The sequence below is a fragment of the Pseudophryne corroboree genome, chromosome 1 (genome assembly GCF_028390025.1).
Source record: "Pseudophryne corroboree isolate aPseCor3 chromosome 1, aPseCor3.hap2, whole genome shotgun sequence".
Classification (NCBI taxonomy): Eukaryota; Metazoa; Chordata; class Amphibia; order Anura; family Myobatrachidae; genus Pseudophryne; species Pseudophryne corroboree.
Genome location: NC_086444.1, coordinates 662,585,007 through 662,608,562, shown reverse-complemented (window position 1 = coordinate 662,608,562; position 23,556 = coordinate 662,585,007). Strand labels below are relative to the sequence as shown.

At 45.4% G+C, this 23,556-nt stretch overlaps 1 protein-coding gene across 7 annotated transcripts in view; it reads left to right on the top strand.

Moving 5' to 3' along the window:
• Window positions 1–20,860, top strand: part of SHOC1 (shortage in chiasmata 1) — a 642,525-nt gene extending 621,665 nt beyond the window's left edge. For 4 of the 7 annotated variants that reach the window (XM_063914688.1, XM_063914690.1, XM_063914686.1 and 1 more), the window contains 2 exons: window positions 18,313–19,066; window positions 20,467–20,860. In XM_063914688.1, the coding sequence (XP_063770758.1) occupies window positions 18,313–19,066; window positions 20,467–20,567 (855 nt within the window). In that variant the 3' untranslated portion in view covers window positions 20,568–20,860. The remainder of the gene's footprint in view (window positions 1–18,312; window positions 19,067–20,466) is intronic. The other 3 variants (XM_063914689.1, XM_063914691.1, XM_063914693.1) reach the window with 3 other exon arrangements.
• Window positions 20,861–23,556: the final 2,696 nt, after the last annotated feature.

The window sequence follows — 23,556 nt, the reverse complement described above, 5'->3', positions numbered from 1 at the left end:
TGCTGTGAATGATGATCTCTCTTTTACTTCATGATGTAGAATTATCTCAGACAAATGTGGGATAATACACTATTGGTACTATACCATACATTTAAACACCTAAGCCTTGATTCTGAGGTGGGAGTAAAGCAAAAAACAGTAAGTAACAGTGCACCTGGGCAAGACCATATTGCACTGCAGCTGGGACAGATTTAAAATGTGCAGAGTTAGATTTAGGAGGGGGCGTGTCCAAACTGAAATCCACATTGCAGTTTAAAAATAACGTTTTGCGGCATTTATGGGCTACATGAAAAAGCAACCTACATTTACCCTGCATGCAAAAAAATCAATGTATTTGCACCCCTTACAGTGCAGCATAGTTTGCCCAGGTGCACAGCTACTTGCACTTTTTTGCTTTAGTCCCACCTCAGAATCAGGCCCATAATGTGATGAAGTGAAAATAAAGTGTGTATGTAAGGACGGATGAAGCAGAGTTGCTTGCATATGATTTGCTTCTCCATTTACGGGATGCGCTTAAGATCCCGGCTGTCGAAATACTGACGCCGGAATCCTGACATTCATCAAATCCCGACATTGGAATCCCAACATGGTCAGGATACCGCCGCCGCCAGTATCCTGAACGTTGTAAGTATAGCCACTCAACTCAGGTTATTGCCTGGGGGGGGGGAGTTAGGTTTAGCTGACACCGGGGGGCGGGGGGGGGTTACGGTTAGGATGTGGGGGTCGGAGGTTATGGTTATGCTCTGGACGGGGAAGGAAGGGGTGGGGGGTTTAAGGTTAGGCACCACCAGGGGGAGGTTAGGTTTAGGCACTAATGGGGAGGGTTAGGGTTGGGTTGCTGGGCAGGGGTGGTTAGGTTTAGGTACCTCTGGGGGGATGTTAGGGTTAGGCACTAAGGGGGAGGTTAGGGTTATGCTGCAGGAAGGGAGGGTTAAGGGGTAGGAGACAGGGGTAAGCATAGTAAACTCACCCCTATCGGGATTCCATACTTTGGGGCATAATTTGTGGGTGGCATAATATGTAATATGTATTACAGTGTGTAGTATAATATGGGCATTACGGAGTGTGGAATAATGTGTAATGGGCATTACGGTGTGTGGCATAATATGTAATAAGCATTACGGTGTGTGGCCATAGGTGTGCGCATGGGGGGTGCCTGGTGTGAACATGCACACCCTAATGTCCGGCACCCCCACACACCACGCCAGTTGCAGCACAGGGATCGATGGCCATCCTGTGCCCTGTACAGCCTCCACCGCCACCGCAGCCGGACAGACTGGCAGTGGTTCAGACATCTTTATGTGCTGTATATACCTTCAACATTTCAGGTTTAGTCTATAGTCTTAGGCTATGTACACACTAGTACGATGTGCACTGCCATGCGATATTGTATGATATCGGGCATACACACTGTACGCTGAAACAATAAGATAAGATTAAATTATATTTTATGGTGCTGGAGTTGTTTTTAAGGGAGCACAAGAAGGAGGAGGAGGGTCCAGGCTGACGTCAATGCCCTAAAATCATATGGTTGTGTGTAGAGATGAGCGGGTTGGGATCTCAGAGATCCGAATCCCCCCAAACTTTCCGATCGAGCCGGGATCCAAACCCGGCTCGGGACTTCCCACCAGACTTGGATCCCAGAACGAGGCAAAACATCATCATCCCGTTGTCGGATTCTCGCGGATTTTGGATTCCATATAAGGAGCCGCGTGTTCCCGCCATTTTCACTCCTGACTTGGAGAGTGTCTCTCTGTGAGTGGTGGCATCAGGTGGGGTCAGTGTGTGCTCTTTAGGGGTGCTGTCCTGTGCTGTTAGGGGTGCTGTACAGGGATGCTGTTCTGGGGTGTCCTTTGCTGTTTAGGGTGATGTACAGGGGCGTTGCTGTCCTGTGCTGTACAGGGTGTCAGGACCGACTGGTTTTGTGGATCCTTTAACCTTATACCAATCGAAGGTGTAGGTGCTGGAGTATGGTGAAAACAGGGAGGACGAAGATAGCTCTGTTTCATATATTTATTAATAGACAACAGTTCCAATAAGGAGTTAAATGACAATCATTAGTCACCATATATAAACTGACGTATTGCAATGAATGGCATAAAGATAAGCAGGATCAGTATTAAAGATGCATTGAAGAAATGTTCATATGAATAAGATAAAACGTGCCTGAAGATTAATGAAGAATTGTTCATTATAAAGCAATGATTGGTGCCAAACTGTAAGAAGTGTTAACTGGATATTGTAGACATAGATGAATAACTGTGAAGACTTGTTACCGATGATTAAAGGCTGAATTGAAGAACTGTGTAGAGCTGTCTTTGAATGATGCAAAAATGAAGATACAATCCAGAACGGAATACTTGCAGGTTGTGAAGAGAATACTCGTAACACAGTGAAAAGCTGCAGCAGATGACAGTGGTGAGGAATGGGTTAAGGTGAGAGCAGAGTAAATGAGGACCAGGATTATGTAGAAACTTCCACAGGCTGTGTGATTGAAGCAAGGCAGTCACTGAACGAACAGGGTAACCTCTCACGGGCCTCTGGGAATCCACTTGTTGCCACTTGGAGAGCGATTGACTGACAGCACAGCAGGGAGCTGGTGGATCTCTTGTAGTGAAGGCTGCAGGCAGACCTCTGGGAGCGGAGGCGATATCAGGACAACTGGAATCACACAGAATCCACAGGGAGAGCAAAGAGCTAGGGTACAGAGTAGCTACAACAAAGCACTGGCCAAGAGTGAAATAATCGTCGTGAGTCCACAATCTCCTTAAACTGAAATTACTCATACTGCAAAGATTGAATTTTAGGAGGTTTGGGCAAGGCAGCACGAAACTTATTGAGGATCAAAGGTTTCAGCACAGATATATGAAAAGCGTTAGGAATTTTAAAAGAAGGTGGCAACTTGACTTTGTATGCTACAGGATTCAGTACCTTCTCTATGGGAAATGGACCAATAAACTTGGGAGCAAACGGAACTTTGAACTTGAGATTGCGAGTAGAAATCCAAACTTGGTCTCCTACCTTGTAGTTAGGTACAGCCATACATTTTCTATCTGCGAAAGATTTGTAACAAGCAGAAGATTTAATCAACGATTTGCGCACACAACTCCAGATTTTAGACAAACGTTGAAGCACTTGATCAGCCGCTGGGACCTCCTGAGCTGGCAAAGGATGGAACTCTGGCACATGAGTATGATAACCAAAGTTAGTATAACACGGTGTAGACTCTGAAGATGAATGAAAAAGATTATTATGAGCAAATTCTGCCAATGGAAGGTAGTCTATCCAATCATCCTGTGGGGAAGATATGTATAACCGGAGGAAAGTTTCAAGATCTTGATTTACTCTTTCAGTTTGTCCATCTGTCTGGGGATGATATGCAGAAGAGAAATTCAACTTAATGTTTAATGAAGAACAAAGTGACCTCCCAAACTTGGCTACAAATTGTGTTCCACGATCAGAAATGACCTCTTGAGGAAGGCCGTGCAACTTAAAGATCTCAGAAATGAATAATCTGGCTAGTGAAGGAGCTGATGGTAATCCTGTTAATGGAATAAAATGCACCATTTTTGAAAATCGTTCCACTACCAACCAAATGGTATTCCGCCCTTTTGATGGAGGTAACTCGGTCACGAAATCCATTGAGATATGAGTCCAAGGACATTTGCGTATAGATAATGGATGTAACAACCCTGGAGGAGAACCTTTTGGATTCTTATGTTGGGCGTATTTAGGGCATGCTGCTATAAACTCCTGAACGCGGCTTTAAGACGTGGCCACCAGAAAGACTGTTGAATAAATGTAAGAGTTTTTAAGACCCCAGGATGACCCATTAAAGACGAAGAGTGAGCCCAAGTAAGTAGTCATTTTCGAAGATTTGGGGCGACAAAAGTTTTGCCAGGCGGAGGGATCGGTATCGGAGAAGTTTGAGTCGTTAAAAGGGACGTTGGATTCATGATGGCTTGATTCTTGGTAGCATCATTTGATTCGGAAGAACTGAAGGACCGAGTAAGGGCATCCAGTTTTTTGTTTTGAGAACATGGACGAAAGGTGAGCTTAAAATTAAATTGGGTGAAGAAAAGGGCCCATTGAGCTTGTCGTGGATTAAAACACTAAGCTGACTGCAGATAAAGAAGATTCTTATGGTCAGTATATACTGTGATGGGATGTTGTGCTCCCTCTAAAAGGTACCTCCACTCCTCAAACGCCAATTTGATAGAAAGTAATTCCTGCTCCCCAATAGCATAATTACGTTCATCCGGTAGAAACTTATGGGAGAAATATCCGCAGGGCTGGACTTTTTTATCTTCAAAGACTTGCGACAACACGGCTCCCACTGCTTCCGTAGATGCGTCTACCTCCACGAGAAAGGGACGGTTCAAATCTGGCTGTCGAAGAATGGGAGCTGAAACAAAAGCTTGCTTTAATTAAGAGAAGGCTTTAGTTGCTTCAGGAGACCAATTTGAAGGATTTGCTCCCTTAAAGCTGTGATGGGAGCAACCAACATAGAATAATTTTTAATGAATTTCCTATAGAAATTGGCAAAACCAAGGAATCGCTGAATCCACTTAAGAGTCATAAGAGTGGACCAGTCTTGGATAGCTTGTACCTTAACGGGATCCATACGTAGCTCTGATCCAGAAATGATATAACCCAGGAACGGTATAGAAGATACTTAAAATCTACACTTCTCCAACTTACAATATACTCGATTCTTCCTTAGACGGGTCAGTACCTCTTTAACTTGGAGACGGTGAGACTTAAGATCCTTGGAGAATATTAAGATATCATCCAAGTACACTACTAGACACTTGTAAAGAAGATCTCAAAAAAGTTCGTTCACATAGCTTTGGAAATCTGCAGGGGCATTACAAAGACCAAAAGGCATTACAAGGTATTCGTAATGCCCATCCTGGCTATTTAAGGCTGTCTTCCATTTATCCCCTGCATGGATACGAATTAAATTGTAGGCTCCACGAAGATCTAATTTCGTAAAAACTGTAGCTCCCTTTACCCGGTCAAATAGTTCTGGAATTAAGGGCAGTGGGTACCTGTTCTTCACAGTGATCTCATTAAGTTCGCAATAATCTATGACGTAAGTCACCATCTTTCTTCTTAACGAAAAAGAATCCGGCTCCTGCAGGTGATGAAGATGGTCTAATAAACACTTTGGATAAGTTCTCTTGTATATAATCAGACATAGCTTGTGTCTACGGAATGGACAGTGGATAAATTCGACCCCTAGGAAGTGTTTTGCCCGGAACCAAATCGATTGGGCAGTCCCATTCGCGATGAGGGGGAAAGGTGTCAGCCGTTTGTTTACTGAAGACATCCACAAAAGATTGGTAGACCAAAGGTAACTCAGGAAGACCGATTGACCGGAGGGGTTTAACTGAAGCTAAACAATCCTTGGTACAGTATTCACCCCACGAAAGAATCTCCATGGTTCGCCAACTGAGCTGTGGATTATGTTTCTGCAACCAGGGTAATCCAAGTATCACATCATGAGAGGCTTTGGGAATCACGAGGAAAGAAATGTATTCTGAATGAAGCACACCAACTTTCATCTTAAGACATACGGTTCGATGAGTAATTATGCCCTCAGGAATTCGACTTCCATCCACCGCTGTAATGGAAACTGCAACCTCCAAAGGCACGATTTGTACTTTAGACCGTATGACAAAGGCTGAAGTGTTGAAGTTCTCGGCTGCACCAGAATCTAAGCGAGCTGAAACAGTAGCTGTAGATCTCGGAACTTCTAAAGAAACAGACAAAGTTGGCTCCTTTCCCGAACGTGATTCCAAGGTAACTCCTAGCTTAACCTCTCTTGTATAAACTAGGAGCGAGAGTTTCTTGGCCGGAGTTTGCAAGACTTAATGAAATATTCAGAGGACCCACAGTACATGCAGAGGTTACCCTGTCGACGACAAATTTGTTCCTCTTCCGTAAGGCGAGAGCGTCTGATCTGCATAGGCTCTTCTGTCATCACAGGAGACTGAGTCAAAGAAGGATCTTGCCGAGGTCTGGGTCTAAGACGCGGATCAGATCGCTCAACCTTGGATTTCTCTCTGAAACGTAGATCAAGTTTATTGCAGATGGAAATTCATTCGTCCAGCTTACTTGGCACATCACGAATGGTTAAATCATCCTTGATTCTATCTGAAAGTCCATTCCAGAATGCTGCAACCAGGGCCTCCGCATTGCAGTTTAATTCTGAAAACAAAGTGCGAAATTGGATAATATATTGACTAACAGGACGTGAGCCTTGACGTAAACGGAGACTCTCCAAAGACCGGTTCATCGAAGATTTTCCGGAAAGATGATACGAATTCCTTATAAATAGAAAGAATAGGGTCTCCCTTCTCCCACAGCGGCGACGCCCACTCTAAAGCCTGACTGGACAGGAGGGCAATGATATATGCGATCTTAGAACGGGCTGATGGAAAACTAGCAGACAACAGTTCAAACTGAATCTCGCATTGATTCAGAAATCCTCTGCAAAGCTTTGGAGTCCCGTCAGACTTGCTTGGCGAAGGTAACTGCAGACGAGACATAGGCACCGTCACTGGAGGAAACGTTGCGGAAGCAGATACCACTGGAGTTGGAACTTGAAATGGCGGTGTCCTTATAGCTGTATGAAGATCATCCAGACGATCTGCCATAGTTTGCATAAACTGAACTATTTGTGTCTGTATGGACTCCTGCTTATCCAGACGGAAAAGAACACTTGCCGTAGCACCACCTCGTGCGATTTGGTCACCCAACAGATCCATGGGGCCAGTGCTTACTGTCAGGACCGACTGATTTTGTGGATTTGTTAAATTTAGACCAACCGAAGGTGTAGGTGCTGGAGTATGGTGAAAACAGACAAAGATAGCTCCGTTTCATATATTTATTAATAGACAACAGTTCCAATAAGGAGTTAAATGACAATCATTAGTCACCATATATAAACTGACGTATTGCAATGAATGGCATAAAGATAAGCAGGATCAGTATTAAAGATGCATTGAAGAAATGTTCATATGAATAAGATAAAACGTGCCTGAAAATTAATGCAGAATTGTCCATTATAAAGCAATGATTGGTGCCAAACTGTAAAAAGTGTTAACTGGATATTGTAGACAAAGATGAATAACTGAGAAGACTTGATACCGATGCTTAAAGGCTGAACTGAAGAACTGTGTAGAGCTGTCTTTGAATGATGCAAAAATGAAGATACAATTCAGAACGGAATACTTGCAGGTTGCGAAGATAATACTCGTAACACAGTGAAAAGCTGCAGCAGACAACAATGGTGAGGAATAGGTTAAGGTGAGAGCTAAGTAAACAAGGACCAGGATTAAGTAAAAACTTCCACAGGCTGTGTGATTGAAGCAAGGCAGTCACTGAACAAACAGGGTAACCTCTCATGGGCCTCCGGGAATCCACTTGTTGCCACTTGGAGAGCAATTGACTGACAGCACAGCAGGGAGCTGGTGGATCTCTTGCGGTGAAGGCTGCAGGCAGACCTCTGGGAGCGGAGGCGATATCAGGACAACTGGAATCACACAGAATTCACAGGGAGAGCACAGAGCTAGGGTACAGAGTAGCTACAACAAAGCAAGAGTGAAATAATCCCAGCCTACTTATAGGCAGCATAAGCATGGGATTGGCTGACAATTACCTACAGGTGCTCACAGGTGCTGCATTTGGTCTCCAACATGGCCACCTCCTGAACTGCAGACACACAGAGGCACCTCTGGCCATTTGGTCCCCGCACTCCTGACTCCCAGAACCTGCATCACCTCTGCCGCCGATCACGCTGCATCCCCATATGGCCGCACAGCACCGCGGCAGCAATGGATGGACCCCAGAACCCATAGCGGTGAGTGATCGGTTCGTGACACAGGGGTGCTGCTCTGTGGTGTCCTGTGCTGTTTGGGGTCCTGTCCTGGGGTGTCCTGTGCTGTGCTGTACTGTACAGGGGCACTGTTCTGTGTGCTGTATAAATACAGGGGTGCTGTGAAAATACAGGAGTGCTTTGTCCCTGTCCTGTATGCTGTAAAATACAGGGCTGTTGTTAAAATAAAGGAAGGCTGGCCCTGTCCTGTATGCTGTCAAAATACAGGGGTTCAGCATGAAAAGGGAAGCCCTCCTCCCTCTCGAAGAAACAAAAAAAATAAAGCTTGTTAAAGCACAGGAATAAAAACTTTGCTTTCAGACTCAGAGATATCACAAATCCCCAAGGAGAGTCCAAGTGTGTCTGCGGTTGTGATGTCTAGGCCTGACCTTCCCAAGACTGTATGGGAAGAGGAGGCTCCTACCACCATTTGCACGCCCTCTGCAAGTGCTGGGAGGAGCACCGCCAGTCCAGTTGCTGATATTGAGATTGAGGATGTCACTGTAGAAGTACACCAGGATGAGGAGGATATTGGTGTAGCTGGCGCTGAGAAGGAAGTTGATGATGAGGATTCTGATGGTGATGTGGTTTGTTTGAATGGCAGCAGTGCCTGGGCAAAATACCAAAAAAGCCACTTCTTCGGTGTGGATTTATTTCTCCACCAATCCGGACAACAGGTGTCAAGCCATGTGTTGTCTTTGTTAATCCATAATAAATAGGGGTAAAGACGTTAACCACCTAGGAACATCCTACCTTAGACGTCAACTGCAGCGCATTCATCATAAGTCATTGTCAAGTTCAGAAACTTTGGGTAAGAGTGTAGGCAGTCCACTGATACCTAAATCCCTTTTTCCTGTCGTATCCAAGCTCCTGCAATCCACACCACCAACTCCCTCAAAGTCAATTTCTTCCTCAGTCAGGAACGGAAGTAGTCCGGCAGGCCATGTCACTGACATGACTGACGAGTCCTCTCCGATCCGGGATTCCTCCGGAGGATCCTTGAGTGCTACGCCTACTGCTGCCGCTGCTGTTGTTGCTGCTGGGAGTCGATCATCTTTCCAGAGAGGAAGTCGGAAGACCACTTTTACTACTTTAACTAAGCAACTGACTGTCCAACAGTCCTTTGCGAGGAAGATGAAATATGACAGCAGTCACCATGTAGCAAAGTAGATTACTGAGGCCATAACAACTATGCGTTAGACGTGCGTCCGGTATCTGCCATTAGTGCAGTGGGATTTACACAGTTGATGGACGTACTGTGTCCCAGGTACCAAATCCCATCTAGATTCCACTTCACTAGGCAAGTGATTCCCGGACTGTACAGGGACATTAAGAAAAGTGTCCTCAGTGTCCTCAAAAATGCAGTTGTACCCACTGTCCACTTAACCATGGACATGTGGACAAGTGGATCAGGGAAAATTAAGGACTACATGACTGTGACAGCCCACCGGGTAGCTGTATTGCCTTCCGCAGCAACAACAGCAGTGGCACCAGCAGCAGCATCTCATAAACTCGTTCCTAGGCAGGATAAGCTGTGTATCACCGGTTTCTGTAAGAGGCACACCGCTGAGAACCTCTTACAAAAACTGAGGGGCATCATTGCACAATGGCTTACCCCACTTAGACTCTCCTGGGGATTTGTGATATCTGACAATGCCACCAATATTGTGCAAGCATTATATCTGGGAAAATTCCAGCACGTCCCATGTTTTACACACACAATTAATTTGGTGGTGCAGAATTTTTTTAAAAATGACAGGGGCATGCAGGAGATGCTATCGGTGGCCCGAAAAATTGCGGGCCACTTTCGACATTCAGCCACTGCGTGCCGAAGACTGGAGTGCCAGCAAACACTCTTGAACCTACCCTGCCATCACCTGAAGCAAGAGGTAGTAATGAGGTGGAATTCAACACTCTATATGCTTCAGAGGATGGAGGAGCAGCAAAAGGCCATTCCAGCCTATACATCCACCTATGACATAGGCAAAGGAGGGGGACTGCACCTGACTCAAGCACAGTGGAGAATGATTTCCATCTTGTGCAAGGTTCTCCAACCCTTCAAACTTGCCACACGTGAAGTCAGTTCAGACACTGCCAGCTTGAGTCAGGTCATTCCCCTCATCAGGCTTTTGCAGAAGCAGCTGGAGAAATTGAAGGAGGAGTTAAGACGTAGCGATTCCGCTAAATATGTCTGACTTGTAGATGGAGCCCTTCATTCCTTTACCAGTTTTCAAGGGTGGTCAATCTGTTGAAATCAGATCACTACATTTTGGTCACAGTGCTCTGTCCTAGGTTTAAAGCCTACGTTGTATCTCTCTTTGTGGAGGACACAAGTCTGCAGAGATGCAAAGACCTGCTGGTGAGAAAATTGTCAACTCAAGTGGAACGTGACACGTCAACAGCTCCTCCTTCATTTTCTCCCGCAACTGGGGCTGTGAGGAAAACAATACAATTTCCTAGCCAAGCCACTGGCAGTGATGCAGGGCAGTCAGGAGCAAGTTTTGACATCTGGTCCGGACTGAAGGAGTCGCCAATAATTACTGACATGTCTGCTCTCACTGCATATGATGCTGTCACCAATGAAAAAATAGTGGAGGATTATATCGGTGACAGCAATCAAGTAGGCATGTCAGACAGTCCGTATGTATACTGGCAGGAAATAGAGGCAATTTGGAGGCCCCTGAATAAACTGCCTTTATTTTACCTAAGTTGCCCCCCCTCCAGTGTGTACTCCGAAAGAGTGTTTAGTGCAGCCGGTAACCTTGTCACGATCGGCGTAGGAGGTTACTTCCACAAAATGTGGAGAAGATGATGTTCATCAAAATTAATTTTCTCTTACGTCCTAGAGGATGCTGGGGACTCCGTGAGGACCATGGGGGTATAGACGGGCTCCGCAGGAGATAGGGCCCCTAAAAAGAACTTTGACTATGGGTGTGCACTGGCTCCTCCCTCTATGCCCCTCCTCCAGACCTCAGTTAGATCTTGTGCCCAGAGGACAATGGGTGCACTGCAGAGAGCTCTCCAGAGTTTTCTGTTGAAGAAGAATTTTGTTAGGTTTTTTATTTTCAGGGAGTCCTGTTGGCAACAGGCTCCCTGCATCGTGGGACCGAGGAGAGAGAAGCAGAGCTGGCTTGTCAAGTTGGGCACTGCTTCTAAGGCTACTGGACACCATTAGCTCCAGAGGGAGTCGGAACACAGGTCTCACCTGGGGTTCGTCCCGGAGCCGCGCCGCCGTCCTCCTCACAGATGCCGAAGATAGAAGCCGGATAGAGAAGGCAGAAGACATCTTAGGCGTCACAAGACATCAGATCTTCATGAGGTAAGGCGCGCAGCGGTAAGCTGCGCGCCATTGCTCCCAGTCACACACACACACAGAGCAGCACTGAAGGGTGCAGGGCAGCAATAAACCTCACATTTGGCCAAATACAGATTGATTAGGCTGCGGAGGCAGTAAATCAATGATCCCCCGCCATTTTTATTGAAAAATCACTGGGACCGAAGCCCGCCATCTGGTGGGCGGGGCTTGATCCTCAGCACTAACCAGCGCCATTTTCTCCACAGAAGCTGCATGAGGAAAACGCTGGCTCCCTGGTCTCTCCCCTGCTGAACTTCACAGGCTGGAAAAAAGAGGAGGGGGGCACATTAGCGACGCAGTGAGTGGGAATTGGCATATTATATATAGAAAAGCGCTATCTGGACATATTTATTATTTTTTTCCAGTGTTTTTAAGCGCTGGTGTGTGCTGGCATACTCCCTCTCTGTCTCTCCTTAGGACCTGGTTGGAGTTTTGTCCCCTTATAGGTTAATCCCTGTGTGTGTGGGGTGTCGGTACGTGTGTGTCGACATGTCTGAGGCGGAAGGCTTCTCCAAGGAGGAGGTGGAGCAAATGAGTGGTGTGGCATCTTTACATAAAAGGCTTGATAAGGCTGATTTAAGGGGGACATCAGGGGGTCAATCCTCGGATTGGACCGACTCACAGGGCCCGTCGGGGTCTCAAAAGCGTCCCTTAACACAAGACACTACTACCGACACAGATTCTGATTCCAGTGTCGACTATGACGAAGTAAAATTGCACCCTAGGGTGACTAAAACCATTCAGTGTATGATTGTGGCAATAAGGGATGTAGTGCATATTGTGGATGAACCCTCGGTCCCCGACACAAGGGTACACATGTTTAAGGAAAAGAAACAGATTATTAACTTTCCCACATCTCATGAATTGAATGATTTCTTTGGAAAAGCTTGGGAGCCTCCGGATAAGAGACCGCAGATCCCCAAAAGAATTTATATGGCATACCCCTTCCCTAAGCAGGACAGGGAGATTTGGGAATCACCCCCCACTGTGGACAAGGCCCTGACGCGCTTGTCCAAGAAAGTGGCGCTACCATCTCCTGACACAGCAGCCCTTAAGGACCCTGCAGATCGCAGGCAAGAAACTACCTTAAAGTGTATTTATTCTCATACGGGTGCTGTGCTAAGACCGACAATTGCGTCGGCATGGGTGTGTAGCGCAATTGCAGCTTGGACAGATGAGCTGACAGATCAATTTGATAATATGGATAAGGATACTATATTCCTAACTCTAGCCCATATTAAAGACGCAGTCTTATTTATGAGGGATGCTCAAAGGGACATTGGATTGCTAGCTTCTAGGGCCAATGCCATGTCTATCTCAGCGAGAAGATCTTTATGGACTCGCCAATGGACGGGTGATGCGGATTTAAAAAAACATATGGAAGTACTACCCTATAAGGGTGATGTATTGTTTGGTGATGGGCTGACGGACCTGGTTTCCACAGCTACAGCAGGTAAATCAAAATTTTTTACCATATATTCCCCAACAGCAAAAGAAAGTAACACCCTATCAGATGCAGTCCTTTCGGTCGCACAAGTCCAAAAGAGGTCGGGGATCCTCTTTCCTCGCCAGAGGTAAGGGCAGAGGCAAGAGAGCACCTGCTTCGGCAGGTGCCCAGGAACAAAAGTCCTCCCCGGCTGCTCCAAAACCCACAGCATGACGCTGGGGCTCCCCTGAGGGAGTCCGCACCGGTCGGGGCACGTCTTCGACTTTTCAGTCAGGCCTGGGTCAGTTCGGACCTGAATCCCTGGGTGTTGGAAATAGTTTCCCAGGGTTACAAATTGGAATTCGAGGAGGTGCCCCCGCGCCGATTTTTCAAATCGGCCCTACCAACTACCACATCGGAAAGGGATATAGTGTTAGCTGCAATTCAAACGCTGTGTATACAGCAAGTGATAATCAAGGTTCCCCTGCACCAGCAGGGAAGAGGTTACTACTCAACCCTATTTGTGGTCCCGAAACCGGACGGTTTGGTCAGACCTATTTTGAATCTGAAATCCCTAAACCTGTACATAAAAAGATTCAAATTCAAAATGGAATCTCTCAGAGCGATAATTGCCAACATGGAGGAGGGGGAGTTTATGGTGTCTCTGGACATAAAGGATGCGTACCTTCATGTCCCCATATATGCCGTGCCCCCCATCAGGAATACCTGAGATTCGCTGTACAGGATTGTCATTACCAATTTCAGATGTTGCCGTTTGGACTCTCCACGGCCCCGAGGATTTTCACCAAGATAATGGCGGAAATGATGGTGGTCCTGCGCAAGCATGGAGTCACAATTATCCCATACGTGGATGATCTCCTGATAAAAGCGAGATCAAGGGAGAAATTGCTGAGCAGTTTGGCGCCCTCTCCGAGAGTGCTCCAGCAACACGGTTGGATTCTAAATCTACCCAAGTCACAGTTGATTCCGACAACTCGACTACCGTTCCTAGGTATGATACTGGATACGGAACAAATGAAGGTCTTCCTCCCAATAGAGAATGCCCAAGACATCCAGAACATGGTCAGAGACCTGCTAAAACCGAAAAGGGTGTCAGTTCACCAATGCACTCGAGTTCTGGGGAAAATGGTGGCGGCCTACGAGGCCATTCCCTTCGGAAGGTTCCATGCAACGACTTTTCAATGGGACCTTCTGGACAAGTGGTCCGGGTCCCATCTGCACTTACATCGGAAAATAACTCTGTCCCCAGGGACCAGAGTGTCCCTCCTGTGGTGGTTGCAAAGTGCTCACCTCCTGGAGGGTCGCAGGTTCGGAATTCAGGATTGGATCCTGGTTACCACGGACGCGAGCCTCCGAGGATGGGGAGCGGTCACACAGGGAAAACATTTTCAGGGTCTTTGGTCAGACCAGGGGGTAAATTTACTAAGGTGGGAGATTTTTAGAACTGGTGATGTTGCCCATGGCAACCAATCAGATTCTACTTACCATTTATTTAGCTGCTTCTAGCAGATAATAGATATAATCTGATTGGTTGCTATGAGCAACATCACCAGTTCTAAAAATCTCCCACCTTAGTAAATTTACCCCCAGGAGTCCTGTCTACACATCAATGTGTTGGAACTCAGGGCCATTTACAACGGCCTTCGACAAGCGGAGAGTTTTCTTCGAAACCTACCGGTTCTGATTCAATCAGATAATGTCACAGCAGTGGCTCATGTGAACCGCCAAGGCGGGACAAGAAGCAGAGTCGCGATGGCGGAGGCCACAAGGATCCTTCGCTGGGCGGAAAATCATGTAAGCGCTCTTTCGGCTGTCTTCATTCCGGGAGTGGTCAACTTGGAAGCAGACTTCCTCAGCAGACACGATCTCCATCCAGGAGAGTGGGGACTTCATCAAGAAGTCTTTGCAGACGTAACACGTCTTTGGGGAACTCCTCAAATAGACATGATGGCATCACGCCTCAACAAAAAACTTCGGAGGTATTGCGCCAGGTCTCGGGACCCTCAGGCAGTAGCAGTAGATGCTCTGGTAACACCGTGGGTGTTCAAATTGGTCTACGTGTTTCCTCCTCTTCCTCTCATCACAAAAGTGTTGAGGATCATAAGACGAAGAAGAGTACAGACGATACTCGTTGTCCCAGACTGGCCTCGAAGGGCCTGGTACTCGGATCTACAAGAGATGCTCACAGGAGATCCCTGGCCTCTTCCTCTGAGGGAAGACCTGTTGCAGCAGGGGCCCTGTGTATTTCAAGACTTACCGCGGTTACGTTTGACGGCATGGCGGTTGAACGCCGTATCCTAGCGAAAAAGGGGATTCCGGAAGAGGTCATCCCTACTTTAATAAAGGCTAGGAAGGAGGTGACGGTAAAACATTATCACCGTATCTGGTGAAAGTATGTGTCTTGGTGTGAGACCAAGAATGCACCTACGGAAGATTTTCATCTGGGTCGTCTTCTCCACTTCCTACAGACAGGAGTGGATATGGGCCTGAAATTAGGCTCTGTTAAGGTACAGATTTCGGCCCTCTCGATTTTCTTTCAGAAGGAATTGGCTTCTCTTCCAGAAGTCCAGACGTTTGTAAAGGGAGTGCTGCACATCCAGCCCCCTTTTGTGCCTCCAGTGGCACCATGGGACCTGAACGTGGTGTTGCAGTTCCTAAAATCACACTGGTTTGAACCGCTTAACAAGGTTGAGTTGAAATTTCTTACCTGGAAGGTGGTCATGTTGTTGGTCTTAGCATCAGCAAGGCGAGTGTCAGAATTGGCGGCTTTGTCACACAAGAGCCCCTACTTGATTTTTCATGTGGATCGAGCTGAATTGAGGACACATCCGCAATTTTTGCCTAAAGTGGTTTCTTCGTTCCATATGAATCAACCTATTGTGGTGCCTGTGGCTACAAGTAACCTGGAGGATTCCAGATCCCTGGACGTAGTCAGGACCTTAAAAATGTATGTAGCCAGGATGGCTAGAATTAGGAAAACAGAGGCTCTGTTTGTCCTGTATGCGGCCAATAAGATTGGCGCTCCTGCTTCGAAGCAGACTATTGCTCGCTGGATCTGTAACACGATTCAGCAGGCTCACTCTACGGCTGGATTGCCGGTACCAAATTCGGTTAAAGCCCATTCCACTAGGAAGGTGGGCTCTTCTTGGGCGGCTGCCCGAGGCGTCTCGGCATTACAACTTTGCCGAGCGGCGACTTGGTCGGGGTCAAACACTTTTGCTAAGTTCTACAAGTTTGATGCCCTGGCTGATGAGGACCTAGCGTTTGCTCAGTCGGTGCTGCAGAGTCATACGCACTCTCCCGCCCGATTGGATGCTTTGGTATAAACCCCATGGTCCTTACGGAGTCCCCAGCATCCTCTAGGACGTAAGAGAAAATAAGATTTTAAACCTACCGGTAAATCTATTTCTCCTAGTCCGTAGAGGATGCTGGGCGCCCGTCCCAGTGCGGAAACTCTGCAAGACTTGTATATAGTTGTTGCTTACATAAGGGTTATGTTACAGTTGACATCGGTCTTGGACCGTTACTGTCGTTTGTTCATACTGTTAACCTGTTATGTATGTTCCAGGTTACATGGTATGATTGGTGTGGGCTGGTATGAATCTTGCCCTTGGATTGCTAAATCCTGCCTTGTATTGTCCATCTCCTCTGGGCACAGTTCTCTAACTGAGGTCTGGAGGAGGGGCATAGAGGGAGGAGCCAGTGCACACCCATAGTCAAAGTTCTTTTTAGGTGCCCTATCTCCTGCGGAGCCCGTCTATACCCCCATGGTCCTTACGGAGTCCCCAGCATCCTCTACGGACTAGGAGAAATAGATTTACCGGTAGGTTTAAAATCTTATTATAAATTCCTCCAGTAAGGCCAGCAATTGCCTCCAGAAAGTACACAGGGACCTGTGATGGAGGATTTCAGTGGGGACGAATGAATACTCTGTGAGGATGTAAACACTGAAAGGGGTGAGGAATCGGAGGATAAGTATGAGGACGACATCTTGCCTCTGTAGAGCCAATTTGTGCAAGGAGAGATTAATTGCTTCTTTTTTGGTGGGGGCCCAAACAAACCATTCATTTCAGCCTCAGTCGTGTGGCAGATCCTGTCGCTGAAATGATTGGTTTGTTAAAGTGTGCATGTCCTGTTTATACAACATAAGGGTGGATGGGAGGGCCCAAGGACAATTACATCTTGCGCCTCTTTTTTTTCCATTGCATTATGTGCTCTTTGGGGCCTAGTTTTTAAAACTGTTTGTAATTGCTTATGTTTTAAAACATTGTCAGACACAGAGGCCCTCATTCCGAGATGATCGCTCGCTAGCTACTTTTTGCAGCCATGCAGACGCATAGTCGCCACCCACAGGGGAGTGTATTTTCACTTTGCAAGTGTGTGAACGCGTGTGCAGCCGAGCGGGATGACCGGAATTGACGTCAGACACCTGCCCTGCAAACGCCTGGACACGCCTGCGTTTTTCCAAACACTCCCATAAAATGGTCAGTTGACACCCACTAACGCCTTCTTCCTGTCAATCTCCTTGCGATCGGCTGTGCGAATGGATTTTTTTATTAAATCCATCGCCCAGCAATGATCCGCTTTGTACCCGTACGATGTGCATGCGCATTGCAGTGCATACGCATGCGCAGTAATAACCTGTTCGATGCGCTGTGAAAAACAGCAGCGAGCGATCAACTCGGAATAAACCCCATAGTTTATTCTCTACACACATGCACCGGGATACCCTCAATTTATAATATTTAAGGCGTATAACTCAAACTATGCTATATATTTATCCCTTTATTGGAGGTGGACAATACATCTGTGACAATTTCAGATAGTGATTTACACCCCTCACAAGGAATGAGGCATAGTATTTGTTATTCTTTCACTAAGATCCAGTATTTACTTCCTTTCCTCTTGTCTGTTTGATGCATTGATGATGCATGTACAGGGCTGCCAAGAGAAATCCTGGGCCCCGGTACAACAACCTCCTGGGGCCTCCTGTGCCCACTGGAGGGGGTGTGACCACAGCATGCTGAGGGCATGGCCATTCCTTTTTGGAGGCGTGTCTGTCTAGCACATCAGGAGCATCTACTCACAGGAGCATGGCATGCCTCCCAGCCAGGGCAGTAGAGAGCCTGGCTGGGCCCCGGTACTTTTAAAGGGGGCATGGTCTAATCAAAGGAGGTGTGGACCACTGGGCCTGGGCCCCTGGGACCACTATGAGACCTGGGCCCAGGTAATTTGTACCCTCTTCCTCCCTCTCTCGACACCACTGTGCATGTATAATGTATGTTATAGGCTGCTTTATGCCCATTTTAGCTATACTCATGCTTCACTCCTAAGGAGTCTATTCAATTAGTGTTGGAATTTCTGACAAGTCGGAAAAACTATACTTTTTGACTTTTTTAGGTTGAATCTGGATTTGACCAATTCAATTCCTGTGCTGTTTTTCCAACTTGTCGGAAAACACGTGGATCGAGTTTGCAGGCGTTTCTGACAGGTTTTTGGCTCATTTTTGACAACGCTGATTCGATTTAAAAAAAAAGTCTACATTGTCGAAAATGGGCAAATATCTTTATAGTGAATATAAATCCCATGAATCCATTTTATTTAGAGCTATTAATGTTGTATTTTCAGCATTTTACTGACATCACTGCCTTGTATCAGCTGAGCAGATCAACCTCCTCACCAAGACCTGCTGACAGTCACACGCCAGCCAACATGGAACATTGCGGCAGTACTGATAATGTACAAGGCTCCGTTGTTAGTGTGCACAATCCATGTATTAGTATTACTGAAAACAAGAAAAACATATTCGAACTACAGCTATCCTCAGCCTTTGGCGCGGAGAGTTATATTAGAGCCACTCCACCAGCACCTGAGCTATCAAATAGCTTTGGTGACATCTGCAGCACCGGGTCAACATTTCTGGGCTTTTCCAGCAATCAAAAGAAGGCAGCATGGCCAGAAAATGTGTTTGAACAACATATCCATCAATCTACAGATCAAAAAAGGAGTCTTGTCAGTAGTCCATTTCCTAGTGGAAAGGATGGTTTTCTTCAAAGAGTCTTTCATCATCCTCATCATGTGGACAGTAGCATGGAGAACAAGCCCAGCTTTTCCATCAATAGTAAGCACTTCTTTGCAGATTTACCAATGCAACAAAATCAACCTTATTGTATAACCAAATTAGAGAACGTTATGTATACCAGCCAACCTTTACCTACAGAGAAACAGAGCGACCCTTTACAAGGAGAAAGGACATTTCATAATCACCTTCTTTCAGGGTCCAACAATGAATCAGATTATTTTAATTTCTCCCAAATGAGATTTGTTGGAAAGAGAAGATTTATGATAAGTAGTCTCACGGTAAAGGAAGGAACATTATCAGGTAAAGTATTTTCTGCAAATAGAAGCTTGTAAGGAGAAAAGCAAGTAGAACCTATAAAGCAAATGCTCATGTACATTTTATTTACATCTGCCGTGGTTCAGGTATCATTCTATCTTTCTCCATTGTAGGTAAAGGTTTGCTCAGCATTGGTACAATGGACACAATCCTGTATGAGTGTTTAAACACCTAAAGTTTCATATTACCAAACAAATTAAAGTCTAGAACTTTAAACCAAGACAGTAGATATGATTATGTAATATTAGCCCTACTTTAGCAATATCTTGAAGAACCTACCCAATTGATATATGTCCCCATAAGCCCTATTCTATTTATACAACTACAAGTCTGTTTGTGACCACATAGCCATCAGCTTTGTTGACAGTCACTCAATGTCCACAGTTTATTCTCCAACCTAGCCATGTTGCCAGTGTTATCAGTGCATGTAGGAATGCATAACTTGTATTATTCAATGTCTTATGTTTGATCTTACATCTGTTTCGCAATTCAGAATGTTGTGGTTAATGGACAATTGAACCCTATTGCAGTGGTGAAAGTATGCGGTTACGCTCGGGTACGGAGTACCCTTAAGAATTTGACAGCGGGTACGCAGTACCACCTTCCACCTACTTTGAAATTACCACAATTATAAGTGCCACAAAGCAACAAGACCATGGTGCTTGGCAGCATGACAGCACCTCCCACTTTATCAGGGTTACTGGGAGTGCGACAGTGGCTGTATTTTCCTGTTATAATGGAGGCATTACTATATATTGTTATTACATTTGGAGCATTACTATATATTTCTATTATACTGGAGGTATCACTATATATTTCTACATATCTGGAAGCATTACTATATATTTTTTGGCATTGCCTCCAGAATCCCACCAAAAAAGGGGCTGTCATGTAGCCACTCCCACTAGCAGCATGTGGCCAAGCCCCATCACAACACATGACCACGCCCATTTTCATCACTCAGTACCCATAAAAAAATATTTCTACTTGCACCACTGGGGGGTGGGGGAAGGTAGGTGTGTGTGTGTGTGTGTGTGTGTGTGTGTGTGTGTGTGTGTGTGTGTGTGTGTGTGTGTGTGTGTGTGTGTGTGTGTGTGTGTGTGTGTGTTTTTACTGGGAATGTATGACAGTTGTGCTTGATGCACAACTAAACCTTACACACAATTATAGTAAAGGCTAAATAAAGTGTAGATTAATTGACACTCATGAAGACTAGTGCTAAAGGTATTATACTGACGGAGCTTTTTTATTCCATTAGGCTGATGGGTTGTAAGATCCGATCCCCTAATAGAATAAAAAAGCTCAGTCGGTTGTGCTAGCATCCTGTGCTATGGAAATCAATGTACAATAAACCTGAATTCTTCCTCTCTCTTTGTTGCATGCAGGAAAAACATGTTCTCAACCAGACCAAGGGAAAAGGCGAAAGCTGACATATGAGAGAGTGCCAGGAAGGTGTGATGGTCAAACTCGCCTCAAGTTCTTCTGATAGATTTGTTTCCTCTTGAAGGAATTAGGTTACCATTAGTACGGTGTACTTTTAAAGAATTACTTGTAATAGTAGTATCAGGTTGTAATACAAAGTTTTAAATTAAAGTGTTAGGCTTAGAGAGTATTGTATGAGGACACTGGGGAAGAAATACTATGCTGCAAGTAGTGGAAATGTATGTGATTCAGAGCAAGATGGTAACTGTAAGCAGTGAGTATGTCCATTTATGTATTTCCTTGTTGGAAGGTTTTGTAAATTGTAATTAAGAATTAAAATAAAATTTTTAAAGTATACCTACAAAGAGTATTAATGCAAGCTTCTTCAAGATTCACCCCAAGATTATCATACAAACCAAAAATTGTTTTTATATACACATCACATGCTGTCTCTTATGTGTGGAGTTAAGTGAAGTTGAACATATCATTTGTTTTTACTTGTTTTATATATATATATATATATATATATATATATATATATATAACTCCAGTGAGTGGCTGCACTGTGTAGGCAGTTTTTTGCTTCAAGAAAAGGTTGTATCAAGTATCACCATGAATAGCTCTATAACTGGGTTTCCAAGTGTATGCACAGTTTTTAGGATAACCAAAATATCTGTTGCCCTGGAGCAGCCTAAAGCAGACCCTGGTTGCAGCTGTGAACTGGGGTGGTCTCCCATGGATAAAGTTTGCAGCTAATGCACCCCAGGGACTGATTCTGAGTAACACAGATCCCTCTCCAAGCTTGCAAACAGTTTTTGAATACAGCAAATGTGCGGAAGGAACTTGGTTGGATCTTTCTTCAAATTAAATAGTGCATTTAGGGCAGGAACTGGGCAGTGTCCAAGCAATTGTACATAACCACCCTGACTTGTGGTAGTATCATTGGGTGTAGTATGTTATGCCGGTTACCCAGCATACCGGCACCGGGATCCCAACCGCCAGCATGCATACAGCGGGTTGAGCGCAAGAGCCCCTTGCGGGTACAGTGGCGTGCTACGTGCGCCACGCTATTTCTTCTCCCTCCAAGGGTGTCGTGGACACCCCAAGAGGAAGAATAGTTGTCGGTATGCCGGCTTTTGGGATTCCGGCGTCGGTATGGTGAGCGCCGGGATCCCGACAGCCGGCATATCAAATGCCTCCCATATTATCAGTAGTGAATTTCCCACTAAGCACGTGCCTAGGGGTGACACTTGCTGGGGGGTGGCACAGCATGCTTACTTGCATGAGAACCCTGCTAGGTCAATAGCCAGATGAGGCCTGGTGATTTTTTTTTTGTTGTCATTACAACTTGGAGGCCCCAACATGAAGGGAGCAGTGACATGATGGGGGCGTGGGGGGGGACCAATAATGTTGTGCCTTGGGGTGGCCTGACCCCTAAATTCACCCCTGAGTATCATGGGAGTGAATGAAAAGCTCTACGATTCTGAGTTGTGCGTATGGGGAAGAGAAGCCTACTTCTAATGGATCTGTAGCACCTAGCATGGGGCTGGTGCAACTGCTTATACTAATCATAGCAGTTGTGGCGGCTTGCATAAAATAAATGGGCAGCACCAGTTTTCGCTTGCACATGCGCAATCCCCACATCGGTGTATTTTACCTAATATGTAGCCTCCACTGTGCACTGCTCTGCTCAGTTCTGGCAAATGCAGTGTTGTGATATGGGTCTGCCATGAATGGAAAAAGCAGGTCAGTGAGTAAAAGCACTTTATTGGGTGTAATTCACCAAAGTATGTAGTGATGATGGCCTATTGGAAGGAAAATATGCAAGGAAATGGAATAGCTAAGCCATAGACTTTCACTTTATAACCATTGCTGCGTCTACAGACAGGCTTTAAATACTCCCAGGTATTCCACTCCCATCTACCTCATTAGACCCCCATGCTTTTCTTATGCTTTGTTCATAAATCAAGCATTTGGAACCCCCTTTATAAACACTGTAATTTTGCTCTGAAAGAGTCTTAGATAAAAGTAGAAAGACCAGACCAATGTATAACTTTAACACGTTAGACTGGCCCAGTGTGATTTAAAGAGGGTGTGGTTAATGAAAACGAAAATGTTGGTATATATAGAGTGCTGCGTACACCAAGCCTTCTCGTCCCAGTATTACATGAGCCCTGTAATCAAGGGTGAAGCTACTATAGGTGCAGGGAGTACAGCTACTATAGGGCCCAGAGCTCAGAGGGGCACACCTTCCCTGTCACAGTTACACGCGTTATATACATTTTTACACCATTGGGTGGTACATAGAGGCCCTTCCAAACTTTTGCCTTGGGTTCTACAATATATTTATGTATGCCTCTGGACCTGCTCATTGTTATGTAGTATAAAATGAACTGGATTATAATGTGGGGCAGATTTATCAAAGCTTTGAGAATGATAAAGTGAATGGAGATAAGGTACCAGCCAATCAGCTCCTATCATGTTACTAATTGAAAAATTATAGGAGCTGACTGGTTGGTGTCAAGGTGGGGTTAGTTTGTGTTTCCGGACTGCAGCTAAGTATAGGATTAGCAGTGCCGGCTATATGCAGAAATCAGGGTGGCCTTATAAAGATCTTGCACATGAGAGATGCACGCATATACTGGGCAGAATCTGATCCAACCAAACTAGACTTGAACTGGACCGGTAACTGAAGTTAATGTTTTGTACATAATTTAATTGATATTTATAATTCATCTGATTCTCAAATTTTCTTGAAATAATCAAAAAGCATGACAGGTTGTGGTCTTCAATCTATTAACAACTCTTCATCCTTAATATGTTAATGCCCCTTTTCATAGAGGAATTTAGGAACAAATGCATAGAAAATATGTAGCAATGAGCCTAAAACAGAGACTTATACACTATGGGGTGTATTCAATAGATGTCGGATCCTTTCCGACGGAAAGGATCAGACATCTCAGTATTCAATGAGCGGGCAAATCAGAAAGGATTTGGCTGTTCCCGACAATGCCAACCCGACTTTTTTTAAAGCCGTATTTACATTGTCGGAA